The 13,110-nt window shown below is 52.2% G+C and overlaps 1 protein-coding gene across 2 annotated transcripts in view; it reads right to left on the bottom strand.

Moving 5' to 3' along the window:
• The window catches only part of NEK6 (NIMA related kinase 6), an 88,099-nt gene that overhangs the window by 38,843 nt on the left and 36,146 nt on the right, over positions 1-13,110 (bottom strand). For both annotated transcript variants that reach the window (XM_049897284.1, XM_049897283.1), the window contains one exon: positions 3,871-3,989. In XM_049897284.1, coding sequence (XP_049753241.1) covers positions 3,871-3,960 — 90 coding nt within the window. In that variant the 5' untranslated portion in view covers positions 3,961-3,989. The remainder of the gene's footprint in view (positions 1-3,870; positions 3,990-13,110) is intronic.

The following is a 13,110-nucleotide window of genomic DNA, read 5'->3' as shown; positions in this document are numbered from 1 at the left end:
GCCAAATGATCTAGCAGGATTCAAGGCTTGTCATAACACCAGCCACTCTTCTACCTTACCTAACCCAGCTGGCTGTGCACCTTCGGGAACACCCTCCTCACCCTGTCCTGCCCAAACTCCTGATCACCTGTCAGCCCACATGGCATCTTTCTAGAGCTTCCCTGCCCGCGTCCCCACGCCCCGGGCGGAACTGGCCGCTCCATTCCCTGTGGTTCCGAAATCCTCTGTCTGTCCCTCTGACGTGGCTTCCATCTCTCTGTGCCATCTTTGTCTATCTACGCGGAGGGCTCCCTGGCAGACCACCAGCCTCCCAGAGGGCAAGCCCCAGGTACCAGGTCAGATAATTGCTAAATTTACAACACTTGGCAAGAATTTCTTGAATTTTCATGATGTTAGTCTTTGGCTGGAGTTCCTGGGTGGTGCAAAGGATCCACTAGGCTGGTTACTGGAAGGCTGGTAGTTCGAGTCCACCCAGAGGTGCCTCTGAAGAAAGCCCTGGCAATCTACTTCTACAAAATCAGCCACCGAAAACACTATGGAGCACGTATCTACTCTGACCCACATGGGGTCACTGAGAGTCGAAACTGGCTTGACAGCACCGGGTTTCTTTTAATTTTTGCTCATTAACACTTATCCAACTTCATCATCTCTCTGGGAAGATTTTCGTAAAGATTTTAGCCTGTACCATGCAGGCCTCATACAGCAACAGCTGCCCCCACCCCCTGCAAAGTTATGCGCATTCCTCTCTCAAAATAGTGCCCGAATATAACCGAACTTGGCAGGTCGCAAGCAGGTTTGCAAAGACTTTCCAGATGGAAGACACATTAGCTGGGGCTTTCGCAGGCAAGGACACCTTTTTCCTTCTTGGAAATACACGTGGTTCTTAGCAAGTCAGACAAGCCTTGTGTTTCATTCCTGATGAAAATGGTCTCCAGCAAATTGGTAAAATTATAAAATATGGGGCCCTTTAAGCTCCTTTTCTCAATTTCACTCACTCATTCATTAAAAACTTCAATAAGAACAAGCATTTTCAGCTTTTCCAAGTATATCTGAATTTCACATATGATTCTGCCGAGTTCAACAAATATATTTTCATGTGCTGACAACTCTCAAGGCTGGAAAGCTTCCTGAAATGAACAAACCACTAGCCTTGGGCATAGATGGTTAACAAAACCCACAATTCGAGTGTTTGCTAAATCATCTTCCTACACTGGGGGTATTATCCAGCTCTGGGGTCTTTTGCTGTGAAAATGAAAATGAGAAACAGAATTAAAAAATATAAGATCAATGGCACGTCATTTCCTCAATACCCACGACATTAGACACCATGTTGGATGTTTAAACTGTATCATTTCACTTAGTCCTCATGTTCACCTCATGACAGAGGTACCTGTATTATTCCCACTTTACAGATGAGGAAACTGAGGCTCAGAGAGGTCATCTGGCTAGTGAGGGGTGTAGTCGGGAACTGAACCCAGCCTGGGCCATATCAAAGCACTCTTGCTGTCCATGAAGCCTGGCCCTGCTTCTTAGGGTGGTTCTAGGAAACATCAGTGCCTCCTGTCATAAAGAAAGTACCTCTGCTGTCAATTCGAGGCATTTCTATGTCCTGAAACAGGCCCATGATGTCTCCCCAGATGGCGTTTAAATACTGGTGCTTCATGAAAGCAGGAGTGAGAAAGTGCCTAACTGTCCTCCATTCCCTGCCCCAACCTGGAGCGGTCCCAGAGCAAACGCTGCTCTGGACCCCTATTATACAAACCCAGCCAGATGCTGGCAGGGCTGGGGGCATCTTTGCCCAACAGCCGCTGCTGGGAGCAGTCCAACGCCGAGTAATCGTATCTAATTACACTTAACTATGTCATTACCCCTTCCAACATGTGCGACGAGACGCTGTGGACGTTGCTGCCGGCGCACCCCACTGCTTCCTAGCCTTGTTTGTGAAATAATTACGGGGCTCTCTCCTCTGCCAAATGAGGCTGTAATTAACCCTAATTGCTCGAAATGCAACTGGCTAATTCTGAGAGATTAATCAAGGGGGATTCAATTGTTAGTGAATGACTTAATATGACAAATTGCTACATTACCCAAGGAGGCCCCACTGCCCCCAGCCATCAGCTTGATGTCCTAGTGGACTCTGGACCAATAGTGTCCACGGGCTTCCCAGCTTTCTGGGATCTACCTTCCCAAATTCCACCTATCAAAAGGGCCCTGCCTCCTGACCAGGAATGGAAATGGAGTATTATGAATAGTATAGGTGCCCATGAGGCCTCCGTGTGGTTGCCTGAGCATGAACACGTGGACACACACAGTGTTCACTAGCTCATATGGTGCCTCTGTGTAGAATCAGCAAAGGTGCCCTTTCCCCTGGGCTGACGCAGCCCTGTCCCAGGGAGCACAGTTTGGTGAAAGTATGGAAGGAAGATTTCAGAACCACCTGCTTCCTTGAACAGGCACCTTTGTGCAGTGCATAACCTATACAACTGTATGTGGCAGTCCTGCCCAAACAAGTCAAATACCACTCAACCTGAAGTCCTTGAACTGGAACTAAGGAGTTAAGAGCCTTGGCAAGCCTTCCATAGCCCAGGAAGGTGGTTCTCTGAGACTTCCCTCTGACCTGGAATTCACAGCCCTGAGACAAAAAACTCACTCTGGACAATTACTTTTCATACACTTCAGGCTGATAGGCCCAAAGGACCCTACAGCATCTGGCTCCGGTTGAGCTCCCCAGCCCAGCTCTCTGGCTCCTCCAGCCTTTGCCTGCTGCTTCCTCCAGTAAGCCCTCCTGGTTCACCTAGTTTGGACCCAGTGCCTAGTTGTGGCTCAACAGACCCCTGAGCTTCTCCTTCTACCCTGTCTCTTATCTTTATCTCATGCAAGGCTACGTGCTCCCTGAGAGCAGGCCTGCGGCTGCCTCACACACAACCGTGTCCCAGGAAGGTGCTCTACACGTGTCTGTGGTTCGTTAGGTTTGCAAGCATTTAGGGACTCATTCCTCTGTGCGTGGCCTGGGCCTGGTGTGTCCAGTGCAAGCACCACCCCAGAGGAGTTCTCTATCTGGGAAGTGAGGCCAATCAGAAACAAATGCCCCCGTGTGATGTGATCATGGCCATGAGCCAGGGGCACACAGATGTGGTGGCAGCACATAGGTGGCCTCTCAACTGGCAGGAAGTAGAAGTGGGATGGGAAAACTCCCCAAAGCAGCGGCATTTGAGCTGAGACTTGGAGGAGGAGTGAGGCAGGGGTATTCCAGGTCCAAGGAACAGCATGTGCAAAAGCATGGGAGGGCATTTGAAGTGGCTCAGAAACCCAGAAGGCACTTTCAGAAAAGCTGCAGAAGATTGCCTGGCTCTCCGAGGTACCTACGGAGAGGGTGAGGCAGGCATGGCGAAACCACTGTTCCTCGAGGCTCTCCTGGTTCTAGATAGAGGCTGAAGGGGAACAGATGCAGTTAAGACCAAAGAGGGGGCTAACTTTGTCTCAATGTAAAGAACTTTCTGCCAGTGAATATGCCCCCAACCCCACTCTCTGCCTTCCCCCAAATCCCTTACTCTCTCCTCTGGGTGCTCAAAGCCAGCTCAGTGTCCCTCTAACCTGCACCGGTCCCTCTGAAATAAAGCCATGCTGTTCACATGGAAATGCCCTGCCTTGAGTCTGCCACAGAGGAGGCTTCTGTGAGCGGTGTTGAATTAAATAAAGAATTCATTCGATGAGGTAATGAGCTCCCCATCACTGGAAGCAACCAAGAAAAAGCTTTGCAGGCTGCCAAGGGGCTTGCTCCAGTGAATGGGAACTTATAGAAAGCAACCTTGGGGATCTATATTCCTCAGAGATTCTTCAATACACTGCAGACAAAGGAAAAGGGCTTACCTGTGGGTCGGAAGGGTGTGCAGGCCCTGGACTGTGGCAGAGGTTGTTTGGGCTCCCTCCATGCGGAATGGGGCTGGGCTGTCCTGCCATCCTGCATGCCAGCTTCACGAGGGCACAGGCTGCAACAGAGAATGAGAGCATTCTTATACACATGCCGTTCCATCTTCTCCGAGCATTTTCACTTGCCCCATTTTATAGATGTGCGAGCTGAGGTACAGAACAGCCAAGTGACTTGCTCATGGTCACCCAGTTCAAAAGTGACAGGGCTAGGACTTGAACACAAGCCTGATGCCAAAGGCTGTGGTCTTTCACACTATCTCCTTGCCAGAGGAAGCCCCAGCTACAACCCAAGCCTCCCCAGCTGGGAGCTGGTTAACAGTGGGGACAAACGGGCTGACAGCGCTTGGAGCACTACTGCCAGTCACAGCCCAGCATCTGCTGTGAGCTTAGCCACCCTGACCATGACCGTGACCCTCACTGATAATACTGATACACTGCTGCAGTGTGTTACGTACTGCTCTGCATACTTTACACGATTGACTCAGTTCATCCTCACCCAGGAGGCAGTAGTGTTTTCATTCTCTGGATTTCATAGACGAGGACACCTAGGCACAAAGAGGTTAGGTAACCTGCCTGAGACTGCAGGAGGAACTGGATCCCAACCCCAGCAAGCTGGCTCCACAGTCTTTGTTGTTAACCACTTCACCACAGCTGCGGTATTTACTGAGCCAGGCATATGCTTTACCCATAGCACGAGGCAGATGTTATTATGGGACTCCAAAGATATTCATGTCCTAATCCCTGGAACCTGTGAGTACGTTAGGTTATATGGCGCAGGGAAATGAGAACCGTAGATGGAATTAAGGCTGCCAATCAGCTGACCTTATAATACTGAGACTGTCCTGGATTTATCAGGGTAGGTCCAATAAGCGTCCTTAAAAGTGCAAGGGGGAGACAGGAGAGGAAGTCAGTGTGATGGGATGTGAGAAGGACTTGACTCGCCATTGCTAGCTTTGAAGAAAGAGGATGGGGCCACAAGCCAAGGAATGCAGGTAGCTTCTAGAAGCTGGAAAAGTCAAGGAAATAGATTCTCCTCTAGAGCCTCCAAAATGGAATACAGCCCTACTGACACCTTAATTTTAGCCTAGCGGTGTTTGTGGTGGACTTCTAACCAATAGAACTGTAAAATAATAAGTTGTTGTTTTAAGCCCCAGAATTTGTGGTAATTTGTTACAGCAGCCATAGAAAATGAATATACCCCATTTCACAGAGTAAGTGTGGCTGGGAGGTCCAGGCAGGAGGACAGGGCACCGGAGGACACGGTTTGAGCTGGGCTCTGGAATCACTGCAGGCTCTGCCCTCTGGCCTGGCAGCAGTCTTTCACCAGCTGGCGGTGAAGATGGGGGCTGGGACAGTTTTGAGCCTTAGACTCTGGGGAGAGATGACACGGGTGTGGGCTGAAGGGCCCTGCAGAGGGCCTGGGAGGAGCTGAGCCGGGAGCCTCTTCCACAGGGTAGTCCTATGGGGGATCCATGCCGACCCCGCAGCTGGTCCTCGGACCTGAGCTCTCGATGGGAAATCTGAGCAGAGGTGGGGAAGGAAGAGGACACAGTCTGGCCCCAAAGTGAGGGCTCAGCCCTAAGGGACAGACTTTCTCTCATTATGCTGTCCTGACTAGGTAGCTGTGATTATCTCCAGTGGATAGAGGAGAAAACAGGCTCTGAGGAGGGAAAATATCTACTGGCCTGGCGGTCTCCCCACTGACGAGGCAGGTGCTGGATGTCCCCCACATGTGCCCGCTCTTTCCACAGCCCCATCCTCACATCTCTTGATGTCCAACACCCCCCGCAACCCTTTGTTGTTTACTGTTAGCTGCCCAAGAGTTGCCTACAACTCACGGTGACACCAGGTACAACGGACCAAAACACTGCCCAGTCCTGCACCATCCCTGTGATAGGCTGTGGACAGTATCATTGTGAGCCAAAAGGGTTTCCACTGGTTGATTGTTTGTCTTAGTCTGGAAGCTCCGCTAAAACCTGTTCAACATCATAGCAACATACAAGCCTCCACTAACAGACTGTTGGCTCTGCACTCTGCATGAGGTTCGACGGCCAGGAATTGAACCTGATCTCCTGCGTGGAAAGGACGTCTACCAAGGACGCCCACTGAGCTTGACCCTCGGTCTCCCCAGCTTAGCATGAAGGCACCAAGTCTCCTAGAACCTGAATGCTGGTGTCCAGAGCTTGTTCTTCTCTGTGTCCATGGGGCAGACCCAGCTCCCCTCTCACCAGCTGTTTTGAGGGTAAAACCACTCTCCAGAACACACGTCAAATGGCAGAAAGTGAGGGCATCGGGGAGCAGATACCATAGACGCAGGATGCACTCAACGCAGGGCAGCAGGAGACGGCGCTGGATGAGAGGTCCACCAGGCAGCCGCCTCAGGAGAGGCTGCTTGAGCCGTCTGAAATTGCCAAAACTCAACCAGTTCAGATCCACAAACATGGCAGTTTTATATGGCGCATCCTGATGTTTGTAGACAAACAGATCTCTTGCTTTCTCTGTGAATATATTTCTCTTAAGGAAACCAGTCAGAGACATGGGCATTATCTCAAGTCAGTGCCCTGTGGAGGGGCATTATGGGCTGTGGTTCGCAGGCCTCTCTTCCCCATACCCCACCTCTGCCTCACTGCAGACCTCGTCTCCAGGAAGGGATTACCCAATAAACAATGCACACACGGGCTTACTTGTGCTTATTCACTAATCTGTACAGCACAATTTTTTTGATGTGGTAAAACCCATGTGAAATTGTGCCCTACAGATTAGTAAGTAAGCCTGTACATACCTTGCTTACTGGTTGATCCACCCCTGCTCACTTCCCACCACTGGGACCCCTGGCACCAGGGCCTCTCCCCACCAAGCCTACTCGTCCACATGGGTGACTGAGGCCACCTTTCTGTCATACAGATGGGACCATAGCTCCCTCTGCATCCCCACCATCTGTGGCTGTGCTTGTGCACTGGAACACACCCCTGAGGCTGACACAGCCAGGGACCTGGGGTTAGAAAACCCCAGGATAAACAAAGAAACATGGAGCAGCTTCCCGAGGCATGCTGTTACTCAGGAGGGAATGTGTACACGACAGGCCGGATGAGAGAGGGAGCAGAATGTAAGATGTGCATGAATTTTAAGATAAAACTGGAGACTCCTGCAGGCTTTGTGACAGCTTCCGGCTGCATCCCAGACCCCTTGGGGTGACACGTTCACTGTCCTCTGCCCTTAGGTAGACCTCCAGGGAAAGGCTGGAGAACTGTCTTCAGCAGAAAGTTTCCACCTTTATCTCAGAAGGCACCAGACTCGGCCCACATGGCTCCGAGTGGCAGTCATACACTACTTACTCCATCTGCCCACTGGCTCACAGGCATCCCACAGACTAGAAACTGAGGCAGCGTCCATCTCTGAATCCCTCCTTCCTCACCCCACCTTACTTAGTCTCCAAGTCCCAGGGGCTATGGGACCAGTGGGCCTGGGTTTGAATCCGGACCCTGTCACTCACCCGCTGGGACCTTGGGCAAGTCTCACTGGGCAGAGACCTAGCAGGTGTTTACAAACGTGGTCCCTCACCTTCCCCGTGTGGCATTAGCCAGGTCGCCCAACATCTGCACCCAGAGGCAGCAGTCTGAGTGCTCTCAGTAACTCACTCTGCGGTCTCGGGTGGGGTCTCCAGGAGCATCGTGAGGGGAGCCCAGGCTCCATCAGAAATAATAGCAATTATAATGATAATAGCAGCTAACAATCATCGTTCCCTTATTATGCTAGGCCCTGCTCTAAACACATTACCTGTGTTAGCCCATCCCATTTTAACAACATCTCCATGAGACAGGGCCTACTGTTGTCCCCCATTTTATAGATGAGGAAACTGAGGCACAGGGAAGTTAAGAGATTTACCCAGGTACACAGATTCTAGGCAGTGGAGCCAGGACTTGGACCTATGACATCTTTGCCCATAACCACCGTACTCCACTCCTCAAAAGTTCTTACGCAGCAATACACATGCTGGCCACCAGCATCTTCCTATCTAGACGGTTCTCCCATAGAACAAGCCCTTTCTCCACTCAAGACCAGGGCCTGTGCTGAATGTGGAGGAGCGATCCCAGGGCTGGCAGGCCATGAGGGGTCATTTCCCCGTACAGGGTTCCCATGGGCAGAAGCCCCCCAGAGACTTTGCCCTCTGAGACATGACCAGGTTGATGGTCTGGTAAGTTACTGTTACTAAGAGCTGATCAGTCCAGAACCAAGTGGAACCTGCTGTACCAAGCTTCCCAGTAAAAACAGAGGCCTTTGTCCAGGAGACAGGCAGCCCAGGATGGCTCCACAAGTCACTGCCCACCAAGTGCCAGAGAGGACCATGTATAAAGGGAATGGAGGACGGGAGGAAAGACAGCGGGCAGGCAGGGGGTCCTCTGCACACTTCTGATGGGCCAGGTCTTTTCTGTTCATCCTCAGGCTGCCGGTAGTCTCATTTTACAGATGGGGAAACTGAGGTTCAGGAACAGGAGACTCAATGTCACATAGCCAGTAAGCTGCAGAAGGGGGATCAGAACCCAGGTCTCACTGACCCCCGCTCTTTCCAAGACAGCTACTGCCTCCTGGTGTGCTCCACAGTGTCAGGTGTTAGGGAATCTGTATTCCTGTTTCTCCATGACCCAACCGAAACTCATCCCTCCAACTGCGAAAATTCCTGCCACAATCTGCTTTTTAGGGCCTTCCGATGCAGGAAGACCAAGGCAAAGGGATTTGGAGGGAAGCAACCTGGACAGCAGGCTAAAGACTCTCAGCACATGCTGGCAGACACCTCTGGGTAACTGGGGTTGCTGCCTGACCCTGGGATCCCTTGGCTCCCGCTAGGTTGAAGAACAATGAAGCAGTGGCTGCCAGTCCCAAGTCAGGGGCCAAATATTTGTGGAATGCAAGACCCGGAGCCACAGGCCCACATCGAACGCCACCTCAAAGAGGGCCTTTCTTCTGGAGGGAACATAGGCCTTGCATTCCCAAGGCACTGTGGAGACACAGCGCTGTTGCCCAACCTGGATTTCCAATTTTGGTGTGAACAGCAACTACGCGCCACCACATGTACATGTCTGCCAGGTGACCAGGAACTGTATCAGGAGGAGCTCGGGAGCCAGACTGCCTGGGTTCAACTCCTGGCCTGGTTTCATTTAATCATGTTGCAACTCAGTTTCCTAATCTGGAAAATGGGGCGTTTAATGAGATCTATTTCTTAGAGTGGAAACCCTGGTGTCGTAGTCGTTAAGAGCTACGGCTGCTAACCAAAAGGTCAGCAGTTCGAATCTACCAGGTGCTCCTTCGAAACTCTGTGGAGCAGTTCTACTGTGTCCTATAGGGTTGCTATGAGTCAGAATTGACTTGACAGCAATGGGTTTATGGGTTATTTCTTACGGTATTAGGGAGGAATGATCACCTCCATGTGACCAATGCTGGAACTGAGGTTCAGAGATAGGAAGGGACTTGCCAGGGTCACACAGCTGGTATGCAACAGAGCAGGGGCTGTCAGTTCTCAGAGCGCCTGCTCCACCTACCACCTCACCTGGTCTCTTGGGATCGCTCTGAGCAAACACCTTTCTCATCACTTCCTGCACTGTGGCTTCTTATGCAAAGCCCTCTGATTTGCTCCTCCCTGCCCTGCCCCTCGCCAAGGCTCTTACTAATGTGGGATGTGAGCTTAGGGAGACACAGGGGCTCGGATTTAATGCAGATGCTCCCAGGAAGGGATCAGCTGCTGAACTGGGCTGGGATCTGTGGTTCCAAGTGGGCTTTCTGACCGAGGCTGTTGCCTGAGCCTTCCCTCCCAATCTCTTGAAACTTCATCTAGTGGGAAGTCGTGTCGCTCCTTTTCCCTTGCCAACTATCATGCCTCAGGGGGCCAACAGCTCAAGGAGACCCTCCCAGTGAAAGAAGACTCCCAGACACTGGGAAGGCTCAGGAAGGCTCTGGCCAACGTGTTGTAAGGAGGTGTATTCGCATACTGTGCGGGGGCAGTACCTATTTACATCTCGTCTTACACCAAAATCCTGCTTTGGTAACAAGGACTGTGTCCTGCCTGGTGTATTTTCTGCACATGTGTGCATGTGTTTGTGTGTGTGTACATGCACATGTATGGTCAGGATTCACCTGACGTCCACAAAGCTTGGAGCCCAGGCATACTCTCAGTCCATCCACTGAGGCAGAGGCATCATTGCCCCTCATTTTGGGGGCGGGGGTTGGTGAAGGCCTGTGTGGCTCCTGGGCCAACAGGTTCTGCCAAGGCCTCGGGAGAACCACAGAGACAGCCTTGGGCAGCTCAGCTTCAAGAGGATATAGTACTCCAGGCCAGTTTCTCTGGGAAAGTTCCTTCTTAGTTGCTCCAGCTTAATGAATGGCTTCACAAGTTGTTCTCCCAAAGAAGGAAATCATCTTGTGGCTTCACAATGTCATACACACACAGGTTCTTTCCTCCTCCGGTGACTGAATAACCCAACACCAGTGCCAGGCACCAGGGGGCTATTTCTGCTCACCCAGCCGGCTCCTAAAGAACAACTGAGCTGGCAGCAGAAGCCCTGGTGGAGCCCACTGCCCGGAGTCTTCAACCAGCCTGGAGTGGTACCACAGGCCAGTACTGCCCAACACCCCCCAGGTGGAGACCTGAGGCCCAGCAGGAGGGCACAACCACTCCCAGTGCCCAGCCGGACCAGGTTCATTCAACATCAGCCAACATCTACATCAAACACCTCCCAAGAGCTGGGTAATTTGATACCTCCCAAGACACCCAAGTGGTGCCATCACCCCCACTTTGCAGATGAGGAAACCGAGGCTCTGAGGAGAAACTTGTCAAAATAAGTTTCCACAGTGGTGAGAGCTTCCATATGACTGTGCTTTGCAGACTAGTAAGACCATGAGCAACTAGAGAAAGAAAACTGACTTAGTGCCCCAGTACAAGGCCTGAGGCAGAAAGGGTGTCCCACCCACACAGACTGGCTGGTGGACAGGGTGGTGAGAAATAGAAACAGCCCTATCAGTAACAGGGCATGTACTATGCATGGGCCAAATGCTGTACATACAGCATCTTGTTCAACCTTATAGTCACCCTGGGCAGGGGCCACTATAATCCCATTGTGCAGAGGAGGAAACCACAGTTCAGAGGGGTTAAAGTGATGGGCTCAAGGCCATGCAGCAGGTGACAGGGAGGACTGACACTTGTAACCAAGTCTGTCAGACAGCGCCAGCTCATTCTGCCTTGGAAGAGGGAATGAATGGGTGAATTCTGGCCCAGAGGTATGGGTCTGGTGCTGTGTCCCTCCCCCACTCCAGACCCACTTCTTGCTAGGTCTTGGGACAAGCAGACATTGCCCTGTCATCACTTGACAGGAAGCAGCCAGACCTCAGGCCAGAGTCATGGGGGCCTAGCAAGCCAGCAGGGATCAACCACAGATGGTGTCTGATTTTTGACTAGTCCTGTGCCCCCCACCCAGATTCCATGGTTCCACAGCCAGTGGAAGCTTGGTAAAGCACAGAGAGGCTCCCAAACGGTCCCCTCTTCCTCAGGGCAGCAGGTCTTCCCACAGGTGGGCCTGCAGAAACTGGGGGTCGGCAGGTGGGGGTGATGCCGTGCCCATCCAGCTCACAGGCCGCCATAGCACAATGCCCGCATGGGCATCAGGCCTTCCGCCCACCTAACTCACCTCCCTGGCATCCCCCTCCCACTCTCATCTTTCCCTTCCAACTCAGCTCTCTTCACCCACCTCTGCCCTCATCTTCCCTCTCCAGCCTGGAACCTCTCTCTGGAGCTCTAGACCCAGGCTATCAACAACCAGAGGCACTGCTGACCCAACTCATCCTGAGCTTGACTCCCTGCCTGAGTTCCAATCTCCATGATGGGGTCAGCTTCCCTGCCTACCTGGGGACCAAGCAGGAACCCAGGCTCACCCCCAGACTCCTCGCCCTCCCTCTCGGCTTACACCTAGTCTTTATCGAGTCCTGCTGATTCTTCCCCCAAGTACATCTCCGTCCTCCCCAGAGCCCCTGCCCTTGCCCTGGCCTCGCCTGCTCTCTGTGGGGTCCCTGCAATCCTCATCCCTGCTTTCCTAGCCGCCATGTCCCCTCCAGCCCAGCACAAGACAGGTTTACCTGACACAGATATGAACCACCACTCCCTGCTGAAGCTCTACTGGAGAAGATCTCTGCTTCTAAGCAGGAGGTTCCAGCCTCTTCCTACCTGGCACTGGCCTGCCCTCCTGTATTTCCCCACCTCCTTTTTTTTTTTCCTGGCCCCACCCTGCAGACCACTGGAGAAGAGCACCCCCCCAAGAGGCACTAGGGGAGAGCCTGCGCTTCCCCAGGACACAGAACCTGCCTCCCCACCGCCACCTCAGGCCTTTCCACATGCAGCCTGGAACACCCACCCACCCAGGACCTCTCACTGGGCCAAGCCCCATTGCTCTCCAAGGACCAGGACCTATTTTGGCTGGCACTTATTGTGGTATCTTGGGAAGTACTATGCCTTTCCTGGGCCTCAATGTCCTCACCTTGCAGGGGGCTAGGAGGATTCCGTGGGCACACAGTGGGTGTCAGGCAATACCAAGGACCCTCCTCTCCCCACCTCATGGCATCCACGCAAGTTTCTCCCTAAAGTCAGGCTGTTGGGAGCACTGTCATTGTCTCTTCCTCTGCCAGCATGTAAAGGTGGGGACTGAACTCCGCTGGCATCTCTAAATCTCCAGTGCCCGGCCCAGGGCACCTGGGTGGGGGGGTTGTTTGGATACACAGCTGACCAATCTGTGAAAGAGGGCCCCTTTCATCTCTGGAACCCCAACTGAGAAACTTCTGCCTTCAAGCTTAGAATCCCCACAGTCACAGCTCAGACAAAAATCACCATGCAATTCCAAACAAACTGCACCTCACAGGCAGGGCTTCTAAGAGTCTTGTTTAAAATGAGGCGGCCCCGATGGCCTTTCACTTCCTCCTTCTCAGGTAATAGAACCCGATTCTGGAAGGAAAAAAAATGTAGGAGCCTTAAATGTTTTATCTCTCAGTTGATGCAGCAACAACAAATTTGGTTTCTGTCCTTGGAGGTCCCCTGGCTCCAGAAATCTGGCAAGATGGCCTCATCCAGTTCCAACCCACACTGTCCGCTCAGAGATGAAGCTGAGACCTGCTGAGTGATTCCTCTGTGCCAGGGCTTTACAC

This window comes from Elephas maximus, chromosome 9 (genome assembly GCF_024166365.1).
Source record: "Elephas maximus indicus isolate mEleMax1 chromosome 9, mEleMax1 primary haplotype, whole genome shotgun sequence".
NCBI lineage: Eukaryota > Metazoa > Chordata > Mammalia > Proboscidea > Elephantidae > Elephas > Elephas maximus.
This window is presented reverse-complemented; position numbering and strand designations above follow the sequence as displayed.